Source organism: Eutrigla gurnardus, assembly GCF_963514095.1.
Source record: "Eutrigla gurnardus genome assembly, chromosome: 9".
Classification (NCBI taxonomy): domain Eukaryota; kingdom Metazoa; phylum Chordata; class Actinopteri; order Perciformes; family Triglidae; genus Eutrigla; species Eutrigla gurnardus.
In genome coordinates this window covers 6,793,524-6,818,864 of record NC_139923.1, presented here as the reverse complement: position 1 = coordinate 6,818,864, position 25,341 = coordinate 6,793,524, and the positions used below count along the sequence as shown (strand labels likewise).

Sequence of the window (25,341 nt, the reverse complement as noted above, 5' to 3'; positions counted from 1 at the left end):
GCCAGTTTGAAATGTTTTTGCCGCACATCCATAGATGACCAGAAACAAGCGCCGTTCTTCGTGTTCACTCGGACATTATTGTGATGTGAGATGATTCCAGCTGTCTTCTCAGCGATACATATTCTCACCAAACCTCTTGGCGGTAAGTGGGGAACTTAGTATGACAGAAGGGAACTGTAACGGGACATGAACTATAGCGTTTAACGTCGTTTTAAGTAACTTTACATGAAGTACATTACGTTTAAGTTGTACGTCTCCATACATGTAACGGTATTTGTTTTACCATAACACATACAAATAATGAAAGTGAGTGAACTTCAGCTATGAGCTGAATTCTTATTCACTCTCTTCATTTGTTCCATCTAACATTAATCTGTATCTAGGGAGGGGACGATATGAGATATAACAATACAGAGATCGTGGGGAATTTCCTTTATCAGCATAACAGTGAATATTCATGAGGGACGTGAAGAAGCTGTCTACTGTGTTATCATGGTATAGAAGTTGGAACTACAACCCGTTTATTTGAGCAATACGTGCTCTACGGAAGCCCATTTGCGCAACTGTCAGAAAAAGAGATTTCGCAAAATAATGTATCTTAAAAAATGACCTAGTGTCTCAAAATAGTGAGACACTTGATCAAAATAATATATAGGTATCTCAAAATATGAGACTTCAAGACATGAAAAAAAGTAATATCAGTATGTTTCAGTGCTATTTTAATAGTTTTAAGCATGTGTTGATGATTTTTTTTCGACCTCACTCAGACCGTCACCACGGTATTTGCCTAAGAGATGGTGATGGTCATCGTTCGGTCTCATATATCCATAGTAATAGCAATAACTTACGATTCATAACATATGAAACTTTCATCTCAGGAATATCCTGGACAAAATAATTGGGATTCATGATATTATTATGATAATCATCAAAATATGCATAGATTGCAAATTTCAGTTTGTTAAGAAGAACCAACTAGAAGTCAAGCAAAACATCTTAAATAAGTGATATCATGATTAGGGCCCCTTCATAAATACAGCATACATAAATATAAAAAATTGCAATGTTGTGTCCGTCTGTTCTTTGCTACGTTATCTTTCCTGTTTAAAAACAGGATACATTTTTCACTTCTCTACCATGATCATGAGCGAGATCTTGTGGCAATTCTCTCCATTATCCTGATAAAGGAAATTCACCATCCACGATAAAATCCTATTTTGTCCCATCCCTAGTCACACACAACCCACAATGCAATGCTGTGTGTTATTGTCTCCAGAAGCGTTTGTGCATGATGCTCAGTCCTCACACCAGGAGGCTGTCCTGGCAGTGCTGCAGGCCAACAGAGCCCTTCTCTGGGAGCAGCTTCAGACCGAGAGCAGCTTCGAGGAGGTGAGGATGCTGAGGGAGCAGGTGATGGCGGCAGCCGGCTGGTATTCCAGCGATACAGAAGATGTGACATGGAACTTTGTCCAGGAGTGTCTCCTGCTGCTCCTCACCTTAGCACGACACATGTCTGTCAAACTCAAACTTTTCAAGCAGACACCGGCTTCATCTGCCAGTAAAAACACCCCAGAGTTTGCTCCAGCTCTACCTCCTGACGTCTTCAGTGTAACCCAGCAGAAGACGCTTGGAACAGCTCTCCAGTTTGTGGTTTCTCTGGGGCTCTGCCCATACTTGGCCCCTGGAGTGGGTTTGTCACTGGGTCGCAGGTCAGCATTTGGAAGCATGGTGGAAAAACTTGTCTGCGTCGGTGTGGTACCTGCAGTAGGACGCCGCCTTTTTACGACCACAAATGTCCTATTGCAGTTGGCAGAGCTGTCATCGCTCGCCACATTGGTGTTCACACGGCATCTGGGGGACATGCTGGCAGCACTGTGCCAGCTTGGCTACCAGCCGCACCGGGAAGAGAGGAGCAGCACAGAGGAGGATAAGGTAACATAACTAGATGTGATAAGATTTTGTTGCATGTAGTTAAGAGAAATAAGTGGCACCTGTTTTTCTTGCAACCTTTTTAGATGCAGCAGCTCAGTGCTGAGGAACGCCAAACATGCAAGGAGGCCCTTAAAAGCCTTCTAGGAAAAGTCTACCAGCCAATTGTTATCAAGGAGCTGCTGATCCTCCAAGGTGGACCCAAACAGGTGTGTGTGTCTGGGTACGGTGTGTGTGTGTGTGTGTGTGTGTGTGTGTGTGTGTGTGTGTGTGTGGGGGGGGGGGGGGGTTATGGCACAGGCAGCTGGAGTAAGTAGTGATAGTTGTATACTACATTGTGTTGTTGCTGCCCCTTGGTTAGATGTTAACTGTGTCCAAGCCCTTACAGAATTGAAAGCAAAGAAAATAAAAAAATTGCAAGGTGCAACAGTTTTGACTTTTGACATTTAATTTGCTATGCTCTATGTGGTTATCATAAATACAGATGCTGCTCTTTCTGTGATGCTAGCGATGCGATGTGCTGTAGTGACCAGCAGACGCCACCAGAGGTCGTCTCTATAGTGTAACAGGAAGCTGAGCTCACAAAGATAGCGACTCAGTGTTTCCAACTTTAGTTGCCTTAAAAAGCTTATAGTTTATAGTTGGGATATCTGTTTTGGTTTTGTTTATCATATAATACTAAACATTTTTCCTACTTGACATTAGCCAAAATAAAAGGTACATTTTTGTTTTCAGATTTCCCAGCCTCTCAGTACTGTGAGACCCTTTTCAATGTGTTCTGCTTCCCCTTCCAGTCTGGTGCAGCAGGAAGCTCCAGTGGTTCCAGCAACAGGGTAGCTCTGGGATCAGCTCCCACCTGGCTGATGCGCCTGTGTGGTCGGCTGCTGTCTGAGCGCCTGATTCAGCCCAAGGGAGTCCAGGCTGTAGTCAGAGCCATCTTGGAGGGAGGAACAGGTGAGTAGGAGGGGAAGGCAATGATGGAAGAAGGAAAAGTAGTGAGGAGCACAGTCATACTAAAGAAAATAGACACACAAATATCTACTTTAATATCAATGCATTTGCCTGTGTATCATATACTTAATATCTAGCTTTTGAATGTTTTTAAAGAGCAGAACCTTTATTTGATGTGTCCAAGTCTAAGTGAAACACCGTGTCTGTCCTCTAGGGGGCGAATCAGACTGGAGGAAATGTGACTGCGTGGCCAGGATCCTAGTGACCTGCCCTCAACAGTCTGCCTCAGCAGAAACCTACTACAGACAAGTCTGTCATCAGGTCAGCTGAACACACACCAACCCTGGAATAAACATGTCCATAAGAAACCAGAGCGCTGCACCCAGCATCTTCAGCCTTCCACCTTTTTTGTGCTGCCGCTCCGAGCACTTCAATTTGAACATATCTGTCAGCGTCGCTGTAGAAAATGGAGAAGCTTGTTTTGGCCCCATCTGTCAGACGGACACTATCTTAATACACAGTATACACAATTATTAGGCAGATGAGTATTTTGACCACCATCCTTTTTATGCATGCTGTCCTACTCCAAGCTGTATAGGCTTGAAAGCCTACTACCAACTAAGTATATCAGGTGATGTGCATCTGTGTAATGAGAAGGGGTGTGGTCTAATGACATCAACACCCTATATCAGGTGTGCATAATTATTAGGCAACTTCCTTTCCTCTGGCAAAATGGGTCAGAAGAGAGACTTGACGGACTCTGAAAAGTCTAAAATTGTGAGATGTCTTGCAGAGGGATGCAGCAGTCTTGAAATTAGCAAGCTTTTGAGGCGTGATCACAGAACAATCAAGCGTTTCATGGCAAATAGCCAACAGGGTCGCAAGAAGCGTGTTGAAAGAAAAAGGCGCAAAGTATCTGCCCGTGAATTGAGGAAAATCAAGCGTGAAGCTGCCAAAATGCCACTTGCGACCAGTTTTGCCATATTTCAGAGTTGCAACGTTACTGGAGTGTCAAAAAGCACAAGGTGTGCAATACTCAGGGACATGGCCAAGGTAAGGACTGCTGAAAAACGACCACCATTGAACAAGAAACACAAGATAAAACGTCAAGACTGGGCCAAGAAATATCTTAAGACTGATTTTTCTAAGGTTTTATGGTCTGATGAAATGAGAGTGAGTCTTGATGGGCCAGATGGATGGGCCCGTGGCTGGATCAGTAAAGGGCAGAGAGCTCCACTCCGATTCAGACGCCAGCAAGGTGGAGGTGGGGTACTGGTATGGGCTGGTATCATCAAAGATGAGCTTGTGGGACCTTTTCGGGTTGAGGATGGAGTCAAACTCAACTCCCAGCAGTGTTTCCCCCACGTTCACACAGCAGCGGCGCGCCACCGCTGTTGAATTTTCTCCGCCGCTGCAATAAAAATCCTTTAAAAAAAGGTAGCTCCTTTTAGAAAATGTACAGCGCGTAACGTCAATTGCGCAGCACGCGGCACATCGTCACGTAACCAACATCAAAGAAGAAAAATACACAGCGAGTGTGGCAGTTGTTGGCAGTAGGCTACCCTACACGGTTGCAAAGTTACATTGATTCTAGCAGTAGCGAGTGAAGCGGAAGATCGAAGAAAGAAGGAAAGAGTGAGACAGAGAGAGAGAGAGAGAGAGACAGACAGAGAGAGAGAGAGAGAGAGAGAGACAGACAGAGAGAGAGAGAGAGAGAGACAGACAGAGAGAGAGAGAAAGTAAGTTGCTAAAATGTGTCGCTACATGACCACCAGTGTTAAAAACCCTCTGAGCCCAATCATTTTATTGTATCTATAAACCGCAACCTCCGTGCCGTTTTTCCTCTAGTATTGTGTGTGTGTGTGTAGGCCTATGTGTGTGTGTGCGTGTTGTCGCTCTTTTTGGGATCACTCATAGCCTTTACAGGAGCTTATATCCAGTCAGGAATTTATAGCCTAGGTATTTTCGGGAACTTTGAAAAATGAATCCATACTGTTAGATCCGATGTTCTTTACTGCCATATAAAATCCGTTTTCATCGCATATTTTAGTTAGGGATTTATGCTAATCGCCTGTAAGCATGTGGTCATTAGCATAAATGCAGGGAAAAAACCTAAGGACTTCTTAAAAGATCATGAATAGTTTCTATTATGTATAACTTATATTTATTTTATAATTTTCTCATCACTCTCACCTGAGGTCTATTTGTAGTGCTAAGGCTCACACTGATTGGTATTCAATTAGCTTTATTTTTTATTTTTCATGTGTGTGAGTCTGTGTTCTTTTCAAATTTTAGTTAGGTTTATAATTTAAAAAGATGTGTGTTGCCCATTGTTGCAGGCGATTTCATTTTTGAACAAAGTGTCTTATGTAAAAAACAGTTATGCTTTGGGCATAGCAACCATGTTTAGTGTTTAAGCATTAGGCAAAAATCTGTAAATAAATTGTGCAAATTATATTTGCGTTGTGGCATTTTTTGTTAAATATTACTATACAAAAATATAAAAATCTGTAAATGAAGACACAAAAGGCAAAGTTACAACACCAATAATCCCATCTACAGTAATACACAGGACTGTTTGAATAGGATTTAAGTGCATATTCTCCTCTGTGCACCAGATTCATGCATTCCAATGTAAAGGGTACAAAAAAAATTCGGCCGGGGGGGCATGCCCCCGGACCCCCCTAGAGGGTTCGGGGACCACACCACCGCTGCTGAAAAAAATCCTGCGGGAAACACTGCCCAGTCCTACTGCCAGTTTCTGGAAGACACCTTCTTCAAGCAGTGGTACAGGAAGAAGTCGGCATCTTTCAAGAAGACCATGATTTTCATGCAGGACAATGCTCCATCACATGCATCCAAATACACCACAGCGTGGCTGGCCAGTAAAGGTCTAAAAGCCTAGGGTTAGGCTAACCCTAACCCTAAAATTAATGACATGGCCCCCTTGTTCACCTGATCTGAACCCCATAGAGAACCTGTGGTCCCTCATAAAACGTGAGATTTACAGGGAGGGAAAACAGTACACCTCTCTGAACAGTGTCTGGGAGGCTATGGTTGCTGCTGCGCGCAATGTTGATCGTGAACAGATCAAGAAACTGACAGAATCAATGGATGGAAGGCTTTTGAGTGTCCTTGTAAAGAAAGGTGGCTATATTGGTCACTGAATTGTTTTTGTTTTGTTTTTGAATGTCAGAAATGTTTATTTGTATATTTTGAGTTGTTATATTGGTTTACCTGGTGAAAATAAATAAGTGAGATGGGTATATATTTGGTTTTTATTCAGTTGCCTAATAATTCTGCACAGTAAAAGTTACCTGCACACACACTAAGCCTCCTAAGATAGCCAAAACTAAAAAAGCCCCACTCCAACTTCCAGAAATATTCAGCTTTGATATTATGAGTCTTTTGGGTTGATTGAGAACATAGTTGTTGTTCAATAATAAAACGAATCCTCAAAAATACAACTTTCCCAATAATTCTGCACCCCCTGTAAAGACCCATCAGTGGGAGCAGATCAGCTGGGCGGATGCTGATGCTGGTTACTGAGTTTTGTGCTTTTATCTCCGTACACATTGATGTCTAACAATACAGCTGTCTGAGTGGTGACAAGATTATTCATACAAAGACTGAAGCAGCATCATCTGGTTGATGCAGCCATGGTTACAGTGGTGATGTATCCAGATATTGTGTTCACAGAAACTGTTAAAAAAATGCCCAGAGTGCTTTTTAGTGATGAAGTGCTCTCCAGCACCCTGCAGTTGCTCTTCTGCCAGAAAAAGGTGCTTTGTGGACAAAGGCCGTTACTCATTCAGCAGAAACCCTGGTGGTGTGAAACGGATTTGTGAGCAAATAGAAATACTTATATTTCTAAGCTGTAAACAGGCTTACTTTCGTGTCTTACATTCATCCTCAGAATACATAAAAGTAGGAAGTAGCAAAAGAGATTGACGACTCCATTAATTCAAACCAAACTTTAATATCAATGCATTTGCCTGTATATCATATACTTAATATCTAGCTTTTGAATGTTTTTAAAGAGCAGAACCTTTATTTGATGTGTCCAAGTCTAAGTGAAACACGTGTCTGTCCTCTAGGGGGCGGTCCGCTTTTGACCGCAGGAAAGATATGTTTTTGAAAGGCTAAACGCCAACGAATATGGATTGAAGCTACGGCTGCACAATGTATCCATATCATATATGATTTTGTGATATGAGACGAGACATTTGTGATTTGGTAGATTTCAAATCAAACAGTAAATGTGTCATCTAAACTGTCCATTGACCTCCACCTTTGACCTGTCGTACTTCTGTAGACCCTGATGAGTGTGACTTGGACTGCATAAGAATGTGTTGTTTGTTGTCTAGATCCTTGACCTCCTGCACTTCAAAGACAAGCTGACAGCCCAACAGTTCCAGCGTGTGGCCACCAGGGCGGTGCTCTTCATACTGCAGGAGAAGCCCAGCGTTGCCCAGCAGTACTTGTTCACTCCGATGCTCAGACCTCTCCACCGCTGCATCGCTGCATCCAGTCAGTAACAGTGTGATAGGTGTTACACTCACAGTAGAGTTAATATGAATAAAACAAGGAGGACATCTGTAGAGCGCACTGGACAACCATTTTGTTTATTTCTTTTAGAGAAATAAAGGCAATTATTTATTTGTTTTACAAGCAAAACATTATTAAAAAATGGAGTCGGTCTATAAAACAATTATCAAATGTTTCCATTTGAAAGACTGTTGAGCCTAAATGCTATTCGGGCTCCAGACTAACTTTTTCCACTAAGAGCATTGGTGCACTAAAAACTACTGATAAATGTTTTGTTACTAAAAAGTAAATTTGCAGAAACATGCATGTGTGTGTTTTCCAGACGACGGCCGTGTCCCAGCTGCTGTGGAGGAGTGGGAGCTGACACAGTGTCTGAATGATGTCTACAAGGTGAGGAAGCCCAAAGGCATCCACCCAACACTCCGATGGTTCACATAGGAGTGATCGCAGCTCATTGGTTCGGTGTCGTGGACTCTGGAGTCAAAGAGAACTCCGTTTCTTGGATTACCAAGTATCCAGTATTCATGGTGTGGCATTAGTTGATTGTTGCTAAAATATGCAGGAATCCTATCTTTGCTGACTTCTCTGCTTGGTGTCATAATGAACAATAAACAAGATTTAGACAGTTAATTCTTTTAAAGGTGAGTATTTAATAGGCCTTTCTCACAACAGCCATGTTGACGTGTAATTGCAAGATAAGGATAGATGTAATAGATAAAATGAATTATGGCCCTGTTTAATTTAGTGCCACAGCCATTCCAGTGAGCAACCATGCACGGTACTAGGCCCCGCCCCACCTAAATGGAACAGGGCCATCCTTTATGTTGTTGAGTACACCTATGTTTACCCCACATCGAGTTCAGCCTTGAGGGTTTTATCAAACTAAATCCAAACTCCTCTGAATAATAAGGCTTTTATTTATGCAGATATTATTGGTTATTATAGTGTCCCTCCAGGATTTTGTGGGTTTATTGTGTAGGCGTTGTTTTACAATGAAATTGCTGAAGCAAGTTCAAATTGCAAAATTCAACTTGAATTTCATAAAGCGGTCACCACTATTTTTTTTATTTTATTTATATATATTTATTATATATAACTATTTTCTTTATCACACACAAAACACATTACGGCTGTCAACAAAAACAACAGGAATTTGAATATGGAAAATAATATTTGATTATGGAACAAAAGCAGCGCTACCTCGACTCTGCCTTGCCTCACCGAATGCATTGCATGATGGGAGTCACACAACTAGAACTGGAGAATATATGATAATTTCTTGACACTATTATACTGCCAAAATGATTTGGCAATATTACTCCAAAATATGCTGAAAACTAAAAAAAACAATGGCAGTGAAACATACTGGAATCACTCAACATTTGTTATGAAACAAATATTAATGTTTTATTGCATCAAAGAAAGGAAATGCATCTTTTGAAATTAAGATTTTTTTTAGAGAAATAGAAAAAAAAATCTTAAATTAGGTAAAATTCCCCTGCAGGATGAGTACATTTTAAAAAGTACCATTTTGTGAGTCTATTCTTACTTGTGTGATAATGGAAATTCTCCTCCATTAACTTATTGTTAGTGAGTTCACAATATAATTCTATATTATCCCATCTCTCCTCACGTCACTTTGATTAATTTACAATGAAATGTAAACTTATAATTATACCAACAAGATGGAAACACTACACAGTTGGATCAGTCTTAAACACATGTTTTCTATGGTTACATTTACAAGATAACCAACAGGAAGTAGGACACTTTAATTTCAGCTGATCTCCTTACTCAGGACACACAGGACAAATTTTCTCACGCATAATTTGCAGGGATTGGTTGAATTTCCGTTAACTGTTGTGATTGCAACTTCCTGGAGGGGCGGAGTAACCCTGATGTTCCCTGTTGGCTCGAGTCCTTATCGTGTCGTCTCTGCTCTCGTGTCTCCTGTTGCCGTCAGATCTGCGTGGTTGGAAACAGTCCGTCAGCTTCTCTTCTCAAAGCTCTCCAACCAGTTGTCCCTGTTATCTTCACACTCTTCTGTTTCACCAAGCAGAACGTCTCCCACCTACGGTAATGTTTTCTCTGTTCTAGAAGTAACAACTAAAATTGACAAGTAGGTACAAAGTAATTGTAAGTAGAAACTGTGTAGATCTCTGTTCTGTAAATCACCTCTCCTATGTTCCCCTGTTAGAAAAAAGGGAGGGATTTATATTCCAGTTTTTGGTTTCATTCCATTCACTCAATGGACACCCTATTTCAATACAGCCAAATCTAATCTTTGGTGTCTGTGTGTGCTCCACAGCGCCCCCTGTCAGGAGATCTTGCTGTGGTACCTGAGACACAGTGAGACATCTGCAGCCCTGTCAACACTGAGGCAGCTGTCGGGTCTGCAGCGACAGACAGACGAGGTGGCAGCAGACTTCCACTTCACCCCGGGCAGTGATGGAGGAGCCAGACTCGGCTCCAGGGAGAGCTGCAGGTGACTGATAGGCAGAAACACATGCTGGACATGTTCTCTCTAAGCCTACCCCTAAGAAAGACGTGCAGGACAAAGACAACGTAATGCCCATGAAGATGACGGTCCCTTTTAAGATGCCTTGGCCCATTCGGCAACAGAAAAAGAGCCACCCTTTATTGATCTCTCTCCGCTGTTGCTGTGATGATCACTGTTAGTATAACTGTTCATTCTTCCTCTCTCATGTCTCTCCTCTTGTCCCCAGTGAAGAGGACGATGCTCTGTATGAGAAGCTGTCTGGAGAGCAGTGGAGGCTGGAGTGTATGACGCAGCTGCTGGCCGAGCTCAGAGACTGTGACCTGCCTGGAGACTTCTTCCTGGACCTGCTGCAGGTAAGATGTTACACACACCTGTGAAACGGCATAACACTCTTCACAAACACGATTTAAACACAAGACAGAGCTTTCTACCGTTACTGTGGTGTCTCCCTGGTTTTAACGGCTTTCCCTCGTCAACTTCTCAAAGAACTTCATCTGAATTTATTATCATTTAGTGTTTTTGTTCTCTCTCCGTCTCCCTGCGGCTGTACCACTCTCCACCTGAACTGTTACTAATGGGCCAGCAGGGGGTGCTGTTTTACAAAAAAACTCGTATTAAACTGATAAATGTGAGAAAACACATGAACTTGAGTATAGGGCACATCAGATTACTGCATAATATTTACATTTGTTACGTTTATTTGATGCATTATTACATTGTAAGATTTTTTAAGGCATAATAGGAAAAAACGATTATGTCATCTATTGTTCCATTACTTTTCCCGATGTTTTAGATTTCTGCCGCGGTATCAATATCGACATATTCAGGCAGGTCATCTTAGCTAAGTCACATTTTTGGTAATTTTTTGTATTTGATAATATATATTATATGTTTATTCCAGTGCTTCAGTTATTTGTTCTTCCCACTTGGTGTAACCTCCGTCGAATCGACAGTCCATCATTTACTTGCTTCTCCTGCAGGAGATGGCCAGCTGGGCAGCTGGAGATGAAGAACAGGAGCATGAACAGGAGTTGGACATATCAACCATGACACTGCTGGAGGTGGAGCAGCAGCTGCTGACTCCGGCTGCAGGGCGAGGCCAGAGACTCGCTGTGCTTCAGGTGTTGGCTGTGATGGTTGAGTGTCTGGAGCACACTGTGCTGCTGAGAAAACCCTCACAGGTGAGTGGAGAGGGAAGGAAGGAGGAGGAACAGAGCTGCTGAACTGCAAAGCAGACATTAACTCACCTGCTTGTTTTGTTTTTCCACAACTCAAACAACCTGCAGTTTGTTTTAAATGTAAAAAAAACCGAATTGTTTTAAAACAAAATGCAGATTCCATTTGGATTCAACAAACGACAAACAACCACAGCTCTACTTTTATTCCTTTAATACCAATACCTATTCTGTTAGCGTGAACCTATACATAGAGAAGGCTGCTTTCATTCTAAAATATCAATTTCATAATAACGTGAAAACAACTGGATTTATTAGTTTCTCTCCACAAACTTCATTTCAACACATCCTGAATAGCTCCTGATGCATCATAGTGTAACTCAACCTCCGTTAACCGCCGTTAGCACCGTTATTTAGGACTATGTCGATCTTCAGATGGAATGTTTTTACTGAATCTTGGCCATAGTAAGACGGATTCAAGTCGGGTCCGAGTGAGTCGAGACTCTTTCCCACCAAACACCAGATAAACAGCCTATCGCGTGTGCTGGTGTACAAAAGAAATGGAGGTTTGATTTAACTTTATTTAGAATAATTCAGTACATTACAATCTCGATGAAGAATATTGATTTTGCATTCCCCTGCCTTCGCCCAATGACAGCTGGGATCGGCTCCAGACATGGAGCCGATTCATGTCATGGGTTTCTTTGTTCAAGTGTTAAATGACACAGATGTTGCAGGGTGTCTCTGCTTTTATCTCTCCTTCTCAATCATATTGCAGTTTCAAATCGGTGTGTGTTCTTTAGGGAGGGTTACGGTTACTGTGCTATTTCTGTGAGGCGGCATGAGTCAACATGGGCTGCTTCTAATTTCTCCATTTCTCAGATGTGCAGAGAAAGTTGGCTGCCTGGCTGGCTGCTATTTTAAGGCCAATAAACATTCCCTGACAGATTAAGCACAATCTCTGATAAACTTGCCTCAACTCACTGGATGGATGTTGTATTTTAGAAGTCTTTTAGAAGCATTTTGGTATTTCCTATTAAAATTAACTCTAGTTTGCGTCCTATATGTTATGAATCTTTCCACCTTGAGGTTTAATTTAAATACTGAACACATTTGAGGTCCCGAATCTCCTTCTGTGTGTGCTCCTTTCTCCAGGTGGTGGACTTCATGGTGTCCCTGCTTCAGAGGGCCAGTGTGGGTCTGGATGGGGCCACTGGTCCAGCTATTGGGAACCCAGTAGAGAGCCAGACGCTGAGCATGGGGATGGCCGTAGTGGCTACTCTGCTGTCTGGACCTGAGGTAAGCAACTGAAAACTCAGCATATCATGTGCTTTTTAAACTACGTCTACCTCATGATACATGAGCTAAGCTACCACTTACTCTACTTTAAAACGAAGCTTGACTACAATATATATATGATATTAATTATATCCATCATAAGTGTGAAAGCTACAATCATGTCTAAGTGCTAATGTGATGAGAATAGAGTAGGTGGCGGTCTCATCTAATATGTTCTTCAGGGATTCCTCTGCACTCTCCCAATAAACCTCTCCCTTTTTAATATCGCAGCTTAGTGCAGTGGACTACTCTTCCATGTCCAGACTGCTCCCACCACTGGAGACTCTGTCCCAGAAGCACTCTGAGTTGGACATCCGGGAGCTGGCGTCCAACCTCAGAGCTGCCATTGCCACTCATGGTGCCTGGCGGCCTGAAAACTTCACCGCTCCTCCTCCGTCCTCCAGAAACCCTGCAACGACAGCAAAGAACAACAGCGTGCCTCGCAGGAAAAAGCAGAATATGCAAAATGAAGCAGGTGACTCACAGACTAGTCCTCAATCATCTCTACTGGACTGCTCTTCAGCCAGCAGCACCCACATCACACTCCCACATCAGACACCTGCAGGGTCTGCAGCAGGGCCAAAAGGTGGAGGGAGGACCTCTGGCGTCAGTAATATTCACATTCCTACCAAGCCCTTGTCTGATTGGCTACTGGAGGCATGTGACCCAGAGGTGTCAACCAGAGCGTTTGCCCTGAGGGTCCTGACCCAGATGGTCCAAAAAGCAAACCCAGAGGCCGTCCAGGCCCAGGAGAAACTCCTCATGGTGGGTGGCTTGTTTATGTACTTGGAATTTTTCATGTATGTTTCAGCATTTAGTCAGTTACGATGCTATGGAAATATTGACACAAGTTTAATCAGAATTTTGCTGAGATCCTTTAAATATTTTGAAAACATGATAAAGTTGGTAAAGTGAACTAAATGGAACAGGGTCATTTACCAATATCTGACATTCAGATGATATTCTTCCTTTCTTTACACATAATTCCCATGAAATGTGTTCAGTTAAACAAGTATTCATACTTGTCCAGTGTTGTGTAGGTCCTTTTTCTTTCTACATCATGACCAGTGTGGTTTATTATTCATCTCTTGTCCTGGACCTTGAGCATCCCACGTCAGTTTGTTTCATGTATCCAGTCAGGATATGAAGGATGGTGAGATGTAAAGTTCTATCTCACAGTATGAAAAAAGGCTAGGCAGGGTTTTAGTGTCTGATAAGCCTCCACATCAGCCTTCATACCCTCAACTGTGTTCCATAATATCATTAGTATCTGAGGCATTTGCCCAAGCTGTCATAGCATACTTGGTAATTATTAGGAGCTGGGTCAACAAGCTTCCACTTTAGCCTCATCATTTAACCATGTTGGATGCTGCTTGGTTGAAACAGAAGCTGTGTTGTCTCCGCCGCCTGTTAGACACTGTGCTACATGTGAGTGGATGGGTAGTGGTATCATCTGTGTCTCCGGGGACTTCATGAGCAAACATGTTTAATAAATGAAGCAGTTGAACCTCTTGCCCAGGGGAGCCAGAGGGGGCAGTAGTGTGCTCTGGGGACTTGTTAAGGTCAACAAAGCATAATAACTTATTTAGTATTCTCTGTAATCAGAAGGCCCCACCCCAACCCTCTTGTGTTGCACCTTTGATGACCTCCAACCCCCTATTGTCAAACCAGAACCACCTTTTATTGATTTATTTATATTTGCACCTTTTGTGTCATGGTTGGGTTGAGTTCTCCAGCACGGTTACCTTTCATATCTTCTGTCCTCCCTCCTTAAGGTCCACATAGCCTTTTCTGTCTGAACGGCAGCATCTTTTTTGTTTCAGTTGCTCTGAAGAGAGAGCGGCTGCCTCAAGAAAAACATATTTTTTTCTGAGATTTCCACGTTTTTTGTGCATCCACTCTGCATGCTTCAAGTTAAAAATCTCTGTTAACTTGTTGAAAAAGTGCTGGTGACATTACTGTAGAAAATGAAGGATAATGTAGCTTCGGTTTGACCCATTAATGGCTTTTCGGTCTTTGTGGTGAGAGTGCAGGTGTGACTCAGAGGTAGAGGGAGTCGGCTTCCATTTGGTAGATCAGGGTTCCTTCCAACCCCAGCTCCTCCAGTCCACATGTGGAAGTGTCCCTTGAGATACTGAACCCTAAATTGCTGCTGAAGGAATGGCTGAAGCACCTAGCATGAACCAAGGGATTGGAAAGACTAGTGCTTTATAAAAGCAGGTCCATTTACCAGTTAGTGGGAGCAGGCTGGACGCTGAATGTTCCTGGTGAGTTTCGTGCTGTCTTCAGCGCACACATCGTCTCTGACGGATCGTCCTCATGCTCTACCATCATGGCTGTCAGATTGAGCGCCAACTAGCTCATCCATCCTCCAGGTGGACTTTAACGCTCACTTTAACCAACTGTCCAAGTAGATATAAAAGCCAAGGGGTGATGATAGATTGTCAAAAATGTTGTTGTCATAGAAACATAAAAAATAGTTTGGAGTACTTTTTGTTGAAGTGCCCCCAGCTGCTGGAAGAGATGCTTTTGGGACTAGGGATGGGACAATAAAGGATTTTATCAGTATAAAAAATAAAAAACATGTATAAAAACCATAGTATAAAAAACATGTTGATTGTGGTGAATTTCCATTATCAGGATAATATTAAATATTGTGACTTCAAAAAGCTGGCCAGCTCTCTTACACGATGTAAGTGATTCCAGTATATTTTGCTGCTATTTTAAGAGTATACGTTGATATATGTTGATTATCAGGATAATATTGTGAATTACACTTATTTTGGCAGGATAATGATGACCTGAAAGCTCATGTGTTATGTGGACACAGACCCTTCCCTCGAAACTGTCACATTCTAGCTCTAAGAAACCCTTGTTTTCCTTATCACGGGATCAAAGCCATGTCTTCAAGGAGCCTTTATGGCACCTGGGGCTAATGTCTTTATTATTCCCTTTGGTAGAGGTATTATTTTTAATGCATTCAGTGTTTCAGTATTGATTCTCTTTGGGACTCCTGGAAAGATCCTTATTGGCTACATTTTTGATGTTTTCCCTCCAGAAATGGCAGAATGTTCCCAGTAAGGTGATACAGAGACGTACTGTTTATTACTATAGTCCAGTCTGATGGTATGCTTTCTCCAGCTCTTCTTAGAAAACCTGGAGCATGAAGATTCATTCATCTACCTGTCAGCCATTCAAGGTAATATAATGCTGCAGCTTGGCCAAATAATCTTTGATTTGTATACTGGGTATCTAACCCACAGATATTATGAAATGCCTTGCTGTAGCAGGGGTTCAGTATCTCTTGGAAACAGATGGACTGAGTATGAACTGTCTTTAGGTCTGGCTGGTTTGGCTGATTCATACCCCGAGAGGATTCTGGAAAGGCTCCTAAAAGACTTCCAACACGGCCCCTCCCTCCCTACATCCAACAAGGAGCACTCCCTGGAAACCCGCCTCAAAGTGGGAGAAGTCCTGATGAGGGCGAGCAGGGCCATGGGTGAGCTACAGCTGTTATTTGTTCTCATTTCTGATCGTATGACCAGATCATCAACTTGACTCGATGCCCATTGCCTGACCCCGTATGCTGTGTTCACACCAAATGGCATTTTTGGTGTGGCATGAATACAAACAATGTCATTGCAAAGACGTGAATGGACCAGTGTAGTGTTGACGGAGCAGCTACAATGTAAGCATAGCCTAGCACCCGTCAATCCAGACTCCATTCAGAAAACAAGCATTTTAAAAGTAGTTTGCTTGCTTGTAGATCTAACAAAGCATGAGTTTTTAACCAGTCAGCATCATTATGGAGTTATTTCAGCATCCATTTATCTGTTTATTGCAATTGAATCGCAGCTAAATTGCTTATTTTGGGTTCATCCAGCTGCACGTGAAGTTAGTTTAAACAATGGTCCTGAAGCTGAAGCTGAAGCTGCTGACCTTGTCGACTTGTTAGGGGTCAAACTGTACTTTTTTTTAAAAATATATTTTGTTAATAAAAACCTCAAAGCCAAATTAATAGACCAACTATTTTCCTATATATGACCACCACTAATTTCTCTACTGTATGTAAAATAGTTGATAGAAATGACAGTTGATATTCAAAACAATCTGTCATTATGAATGAAAAGAGCTATTAGATTATTGTTAACCAACAAAATAAATGTACTCTTTCTTCCACCCTAACAACTCTGTTCCCAAATTTAACACTTAACGCTTTCTTTAAATATTTGTCAGTTGATTTTCCAATTAGGTTTTATCAGTCCCTTTCCTGAATCCACATCAACCCCTCTTCACATCCGCATAAATTAGATCCACCGCACAGTACTAATTTAAGAAGAAGATATGTCATGTTTAAAGCTGGACGATGATTGTTTGCTGACAAACATTCTAGGATTGTAAAATAATATATTTTTTAAAGGAGTCTGGTGTAGTGCTCACTCCAAATAAATGCACCGGGGCTACATTAGATCACTTCTAGCGTTTTAGATGCAGCAGCTCAGTGCTGAGGAACGCCACACTTGCAAGGAGGCTCTAAAAGCCTTCTAGGAAAATTAAATAAAATATAAATTATTTCTTTTCCGTGATATTTTATCGCATTTGAATTGTTTCTGATGTTGCTTGCAGGTGAATGTTCTTTTCTAAGTGCATTTGCACCGCCTCATATTTTTCGATACCGGGTAGGACCGACTTTAGACTGTTGTAGTCTTATTTTTAAAAGATTTCTCCAACTGCTTGTATTAACTGATGAAAAAGTAGCTATGTGCAGTAATCCAGAAAATGTAGGATAGGATACATAGAAATGGCTCAAACACAGTAGTTTTATAGTATAGTTTTTCTCATCTGATGGAGGGTCCTGGGACTGAGGAGGTCTGATGTTGTACAGATTGTGAAGCCCTCTGAGGCAAATTTGGGATTTACATACATTGAATTGAATCGTTGTGTGTTCAAATCGTGTACAGGTTAAACTTAATCAAATCACGAGGCCAGTAAAGAGTCGCACCTCTAGTGATAATATGTGCTATGTTTAATTATGTGTCTATATTGTTCTACATTATTATTATTTGTCTTTAGTGATCAGCTATCGGCATGCAACCACCACATCACAAAAGCCACAGTGCAGGCTTGTTTCCATGCAGATTTCTCTTCAAAAGGGACCCTGTGTGTCAGAACCTTTTCCCTGATTGAAAACCCTGTTTTGGTTTTTTCCCAGCTCTGGATTTATCTGCCAGATTGCCATCGTACCACTTCCATGGGACAATGGGGGGGTTTATATCCTGGCACAGAGATTGGATAGACCTTCACTTTGCTGCACAGACATCCAGAGAGCCTCTGTGTTTGCCTTGAACCCACCATGTGGCCAAGATTTGCCCTTTGCCAGGCTGTCATTTGTAAATAGGAATGTTTTCTTAATTGACTTGCCTGGTAGAGTGGCAGAAAGGAGTCATTGAGCTCCCATAGTGTGCAATGATGGGCAGAAAATGAACTAAGAGAAGGACTCTGGCATCAATGGATGTCTAGTGATTTCCATATACAGGAAGTGGATATATATACTAAGTGGAGTAACCATCAGCCACCTCCTCTACATGGATGACACCAAGCTGTAATCTAGGAATGAGCATGCAGCAGAATAACAGGCGCTGAGCACAAGGTCACTAGAGGCACTAGACTAGACAGGAGCCCAGGTCCAGGCGAGAGGGGATTTTTTTGTATATATATTCATGTGTATATATATATATATATATATATATATATATATATATATATATAATGCATTTTAGCAAATGTGGGAGCATCTGTGGCGGTGTTGCTTTAGTTTTCTCAGGTGTGTGTGTGTGTGTACATTCCTGTTCCTTCAAACTCAGTGATTCTCTTTCATAAGGTCTGTTAATGTTTGTGCACAACAAAAGTGGCCGCAGGATCATTTGTGTTTATTCGTGTCACTCGCACTAGACACGTCAGAGTGAGGCGGGGCTTACCTCCATGTAGACACCAACATGATCTCACCCATCATGGCTGATATCACCACTACTGCTGCTTTGTACATGTTGTGAAGTCCAAGATACGCTGGGAAACCAAACACCGTCCTGTCTGAGTTCATAACATCATCCAGAGGTGCTCGGTGAACTTCAAGCTGTATTCACTGGATCTAGGAAGACACACATCAGCTGGTTTACTACAGCTGGATGAACCCAAAATAAACTATTTAGCTGTGATTTAATTACAATAAACATAGTCTGGTTTCTCCAGTCTGGCCTGGTCTCTGGACTAATATGAGCTGCTATGGTAGACCTCTGGGGGACCACAGACACGGGAGACAAGATATGTTTCCTCAATTTGTGATTCAGCAACATCAGGACGACAGGAGGAGAATCTCAATGCGTCTTTGCATTGACTTTGTATGCAATCGCTTTGCGTGAAACATTTGCTTCACATGAACACGACATTAGAGCATAACAGTCTGTTGAGACACACAGAGGATGAAGGGAGAATTGCTGAGTCGCTCTGTGTGTTGTGGGTTTGAATCTTATTTCACACTCACGATGAAGCAGGTTTTACTACTAACAGTCAGCTGGCTTTCTCCTTTCATGGAGGCCTCTGGCTGTCCTCCCTGCTGCTTGGCAGGAGAGGCTGTAATAAGCAGTCAGCTCTGTTCTTTGTATGTCTGCCTGAGTAACAGTGTCTCTCTCACACACACACACACACACACACACACACACACACACACACACACACACACACACACACAGCTTGTTAAAGTAAGTATGACTACACTCTGTAAACAACAATATTAGTCTTGTGTCGAGATTTGGGTTTAAATGGCTGGATTACATTCAAAGCTCCTTCTCTGGAATCTGGCTCTCCCAAATCTCTCTCTCCCAAAACTCCGACTCTTCACTACTCATGATACTGAGCTAGTAGATTATGGTCTATTTGAAGTCAAACAGACCAGAAAGCAGGGGATGCTTTAGGGCGGGGCTACATTGCGATTGACAGTTCGCTCATTGTCCCTTACTTTATGTCAGAAAAAGGATATGTTGATGAGATGGAATTTTAAACACAAGCAGGATTTGACTCTAAATGGACCATAAGTTCCTAAATAAACATCATGTTGGATTGAAGAAGACTTAAAACTAGAGATTGAGACCATAAACGCATGTTTATAATGTTATAAATCAAGAGAGAAGTAGGACCATTTTATCACAGATTTCTGTACAACCAGAGAGGAGTCGCCCCCTGATGGCCAGCAAGGAGAATGACAGTTTAAGGCACTTCAGCATTGGCTTCACTTTTCAGAACCGTGGGGTTGTTGGCTGGGACTAACCTGTCTGCCTGGTCATGTTCCCCTTTCTTCCTTCTCCAGGAGAACTGGCGCCCCACCTCGGCCGTCCTCTGGTCGTTGTCTTCCTGCAACAAACCAGGGACCTGGACCAAAGTGTCCGAGCCAGCAGTCTGTCCAACCTGGGGGAGCTCTGTCAGAGACTGGACTACGCCCTGGGAACACTGGCTCAAGAGGTGAGAGGGAACATACTGCCATGAAACGTCTACGATCCTCCTTGAGGAACTTGGTTTTCGTAGTAGTACATATGATACGTGTCATGATGCAATTTGCGATATATTGGGATTGTAATGCCTCCATGCTGGTGACAGCTTTGGCCGGAGGCATTCTGGTTTTTCAGGTAGTCGGTCCATTCTTGTGAAAGCAGATCTCTGGAACGCTTTCAGGGAATGTCATCAAATATGGCACAAACGTCCACTTGGACTAAAATTTGAACTGTAAAATAATGAGGTGATGACATTTTGGACAGACAACTGTAACACGACATTTAGCATCAAATTGACCATAAGTCAGGCCAGGGTATGCTTTGTGATTGACAGATCTCTACCACGACAGCAGTGTGTGTTGGCTGCACCAACACATTTATATGCCCACTCACTTAGATCAGGCTCTGTGTGTGTGTGTATGTGTGTGAACTGCAGCCTGCTGCCATGAATAAACAGCACTGTCAGCTGTAGGAACAGGGATGCTTATTCATGAGCCTTTTTTCTTTTTTTTAAACGTGTGTGAGCATGCATGTCTGTCCCATACTGGACGTCTGACCAATACATCAATCGATCCACTTTAGTTGCTACTGACCTCAGCGGTCTTTGTGCCAGCTCCAGATTGTGCTGTTTATCTTACCTACACATGATCAGTAACTGTATTTCAGCTTTCACCTCATGTTTATAACACTATAAATGACTGCAAGTGTGTGTGTGTGTGTGTGTGTGTGTGTGTGTGTGTGTGTGTGTGTGTGTGTGTGTGTGTGTGTGTGTGTGTGTGTGTGTGTGTGTGTGTGTGCGTGTGTGTGTGTGTGTGTGTGTGTGTGTGTGTGTGTGTGTGTGTGTGTGTGTAGATCAGCTCCTGTCTGACTGCTCTGATAAAGACGGAGAAGGAGGTTGAAGTGAGAAGAGCTGCTGTACATGTTATCACCCTGCTGCTCCGAGGCCTCAGCGACAAAGCCACCCAGGTAGACACACACACACACACACACACACACACACACACACACACACACACTCTCACTCACTGAGTATGCATGGTGCCATAGACTTTTTTGTCTCTCCATGTCCTCCAACTTGTGTATGAAGGTAAAAACACTTGAAAGACGACGCAGCAGCGTAGCTTCCTGGTTACCTGCAGCTGGTTTTGGAGGTGATGAAGAAAACAACCCTCCTGATTCCCTGAACTCACCTGTGTGGCAACATTGTGCCAACTATCTAAAATAAATCATGGCTTTGTACGTTAAATCATCTGGATTCCAAAGACTGCATATAAGAAGTGGACATAGTCAATGTGATGTTACCCATCCGTTTGTGGACTAGGGTAGGGACTATATAGGATTTTAACTTGGATCAGGATAAACTGATACTTGCTTCACCCTCTCTCGCTGAGGGAGGAACGGGGCTCCTGGTCAGCTGTCCAGAGTGGGAGGAGCCTGAACCCACCTGAGCCGTCTACAAACACGGAGCCTGTCTTATATCGTATAGACCTGGCCTCTTAAATCAGCTGCCAATGTGCTTCAAATTTATGCATTTCACTTCAAATGAAAACATTTAGGGTGAAAACTGTATTTTTTCACAATGCAATATATATTGCAGAAAAATATTACAACGGGAGTTTTGTTCCAATGTGTTGCAGCGCTAGTGCACACACAGAAGGGACAGCTAGGAGACATGAGGAGAGGTTCACTTTGAAAACAATTAGCATGACAGACTCCTTTAAATACGCCCATGGCTTGTTATAAAAATGACGGATGAAAATAGACGATGACAGAATTTTACAAGCAAGACTCCATCATCTGACAAAGTCATAGCTGTCATTGCTGGCATGGACCTCAGAAACAGAAGTCAAGTGAAATCGTGGATTTGGAGAGTTGTGACAGCCCTAGCTGGTAAATCTGACTCACTGATGTTTCACTGCCATTGGTTCTAAAAACACATCACCGTGCCAAAAGGTCAGTGAGGACCGTATCCATCAGCATGGTTTAAGAATGTCACCTCTGGAATAAATTAGAGGACTTTTCTGATCCAAACGGTGGAATGTCGGACTCTTTAAGCCGGCTGAATAATGTGGTTTGAGAGTGAGAGCCTGTTGTTAGGGAGCCTGATGCGTCCTGTAATCTAGTCCCAGTTTCCCTTTGGTGGTCACTGGGGTAACGGACTAAATGTTAGCTTCTCACCCAGCACTGGAAGAAGACTCACTCCGAACACCATGTTTGACTCTTTCTCATTACTCAGTGTTGCTGTGCAGTGTGTGCTTTCTGGTGACGTCTCTGCTGATGTGTTGTTCTTAGATAGTGGACTGCAGGGCCCGGCCCGATCTCATCACGCCGCACTTCTTCAGCCTCCTAAAATGGAAGAGCAAGGCAGGGTCACTCCCTGGATTTCCTTTTCTTTTTTTTAGAATTGGAAGTTCTATTGGGTTTGATCGTAGAAATATCCCCAAAAATAAAAACAGGCAGGTAACCAAACCAACATCGTAGGGAAATTAATTATTTACATGAAGCTAGGGCCCTATGAAATCCGTTTTTATTTTTTAACACATTCCATTTAATTTTTTCCCAAATTCTGTTTTACGTTTTAACTTTTTTAAATTCTGAGTTTTCTGTTTGTTCTGTGTGTGTGTGTGTGTGTGTGTGTGTGTGTGTGTGTGTGTGTGTGTGTGTGTGTGTGTGTGTGTAGTAGAGACTCGACGTCTTTTTTTTCTTCTTTTCTTTCAGCTTAGGTGCGGTGACAAACTTAGAATTTTAGAGAAAACAACATTTTTTTTTAATAAATTGTATCCAGATTTTGACAAATTCCACATGATTCCGCGTTTTACAGTTGATTCCATTTCCGTTGTCAGATTCTGCGATGCCGTCCGTGTTTTCTGCATCGCTGAAATCATAGGGTCCATGCTTTGCTCTGCATGCTTGCAATAAAGTGGTGGGCTTTAGTGCATGGCAGGAATGACATAATGCTGTACTTAACTGTCAGATTCTTGCTGAGATCAGGTCACAGATATTTTCAGCTGCCTATTGTTTCATTATGTTGATTTTGCTTGCTCAGCATCTTTCACATGCAATCTGTATCATTTATGCAGATTTACTTTACTGTGGTACTACAGACACAACCTTGCAACATTCCTTCATCAGGAAAAACCCAAACATGTTATAAAGGAATAACAGGAAGAAAACCGTATGACTAGTGTCTCATCTTTGGACCCAGTCACCTATAAGATCTATTCATCCGTCCTCCTGCGGGGTCAAACACACCTACATGTGAGCTGTTGGCTGTGAGCCACCGCCGTGACTCCAGTCAGCGGTCCAGCTGCTGGTCCCAGACAACGTCCTGTCATTACTGGAACAGCTGCAGCTCTACCTGGTCATTGATACACAGAGTGACATGAGAACAGAAGTGAGGGGCACCAATGTTAGATTACAGACCGCCCGTGGGACCGGCATGCCTTTTGGGATGACAACATGCCTTTGTTCTTTTTCTGACCGGCCCATAAAACAGGTAGATCGTACCTGGTGCTGCACGCTACACCAAATAACAGAGAAGTATTGTGATGCCCTGCCGTTAAAAGCATTTTCTTCTTTTTACTAAAAGCGGTACTGTGTGTCACTAAGTGTGTCATTGTTTAGTAATACAGTTTTCTATAAAATAGTTTTAACTTAACAGCAGTCAACACATAGGATTTAGCTAGCATGGCTAACTAGATGGATGGAGTCAACACATAAAGTCCAGGTCCAGGATTTAGCTAGCATGGCTAACTAGATGGATGGAGTCAACACATAAAGTCCAGGTCCAGGATTTAGCTAGCATGGCTAACTAGATGGATGGAGTCAACACATAAAGTCCAGGTCCAGGATTTAGCTAGCATGGCTAACTAGATGGATGGAGTCAACACATAAAGTCCAGGTCCAGGATTTAGCTAGCATGGCTAACTAGATGGATGGAGTCAACACATAAAGTCCAGGTCCAGGATTTAGCTAGCATGGCTAACTAGATGGATGGAGACAACACATTAAGTTAAGTTAGAATATTAAAGCAGGACACGAAGCGCTCGCTCTGAGCTGCTGTCTCCATCATCTTTTTCTGAATCTGTCCAAGCATCTCCTGTAATTCATCAACACACAATCCACCAAAGAGCACGTGTTAAAAGTCTTATTTTACCGTGTTTCTCAGTAAACAGAAAGGAAAAGCAGTCTGAGGGTGAGAATAACGTTCACAAACACCACTTCAATTCATCCTGAGCTTTCTACCGTTACTGTGGGGTCTTCCTGCTTCTAGCAGCTTTCCCTCTTTACATTCTCACAGAACTTCATCTGAATTTATGATCATTTTGTGTGTTTTCCTTCTGGAAGCCTCTCTCCGTCGCTGTTTGTGTTGCTCAGATACACCTGTCCCTCCTCCATGGTCCATATATGGTCACTTCCTTCAAAAATTCAAGATGGCGACGGCCATAATGTCGAACCCAAGGCTTTAAAGCAGTGGTCCAGAAACCAGAGGGTGACGTCACCATGACTACATCCATCCATTTGAAGTGAAGGCCGTATTAAATCGTTTAACCTCCATCTCTCTCTCCAACGTCTCCAGGTTCTGAAGGATGTCCTGTTGGACCTGTACCGAGCTCTGAAGTGGGTGGTCCGCTCAGACCCGGATGACGTTGCCGTGCTCCATGCCCAGCTGGCTCTGGAGGAGCTTGACGACGTGATGAGGAGGTTCATCTTTCCCGAGCAGAAGCTGGAGAAGAAGATTGTTGTCATGCCATAGAGCTCAGATTTGACTTCTTCATAACCTCTTCATATTTGGACTTAAGAGGACTTTATTTTGACATGCTCTGCTTATAGGCAGCACTAGTTCTGCCTCCATGTGATGTGAATTTTATGGTCAGAACCACAGTCTGTAACAATGGCATGCAAGCAAGTCTGTACAGTGACCCTGTACCATCCTGTTGTACTGGTCTACCGACAGTCCGCTTCCATAATAAAGCTTCATAAAGACTTGTATAACTGTGTATTAGTACATAGTCCTCTACATAGTCCTCTACATCTGAGATTCTCAGTCCCCCACCCCCTAGGGGGTCCACAGAGTTACAGCAAGGGTTCCCCAAAACTAAGACATCTAATAAGCAAATATAAATGTTAATTGTTGTCTTAATGTGAAATTGTGATGTAGAAATGCCAAAATAGAATTACAATATGTTCTATAAATATGAGTCCTCTTCATGGGCCTCTACATAGTCCTCTATATGGTCCTCTTTGGGTCCTCTAGTCATTTAGTTCTCTACATAATTCTCCACATGGTCCTCCACATGGTCCTCTACATGGTCCTCCACATGGTCCTCCACATGGTCCTCCACATGGCCCTCCA

The 25,341-nt window shown here is 42.6% G+C and overlaps 1 protein-coding gene across 1 annotated transcript; it reads left to right on the top strand.

Annotated features, from left to right (window-relative positions):
* On the top strand, nucleotides 1-25,341 carry tango6 (transport and golgi organization 6 homolog). The gene is made up of 18 exons (XM_084018034.1): nucleotides 1-142; nucleotides 1,277-1,932; nucleotides 2,016-2,138; nucleotides 2,724-2,883; nucleotides 3,095-3,201; nucleotides 7,248-7,410; nucleotides 7,751-7,818; nucleotides 9,392-9,504; nucleotides 9,737-9,913; nucleotides 10,155-10,281; nucleotides 10,909-11,109; nucleotides 12,259-12,402; nucleotides 12,673-13,206; nucleotides 15,583-15,640; nucleotides 15,782-15,940; nucleotides 19,805-19,956; nucleotides 20,838-20,951; nucleotides 24,565-25,341. Exons 1-18 carry the CDS (start codon nucleotides 91-93, stop codon nucleotides 24,739-24,741), a joined length of 3,285 nt encoding a protein of 1,094 aa, XP_083874160.1. The 5' UTR covers nucleotides 1-90; the 3' UTR covers nucleotides 24,742-25,341.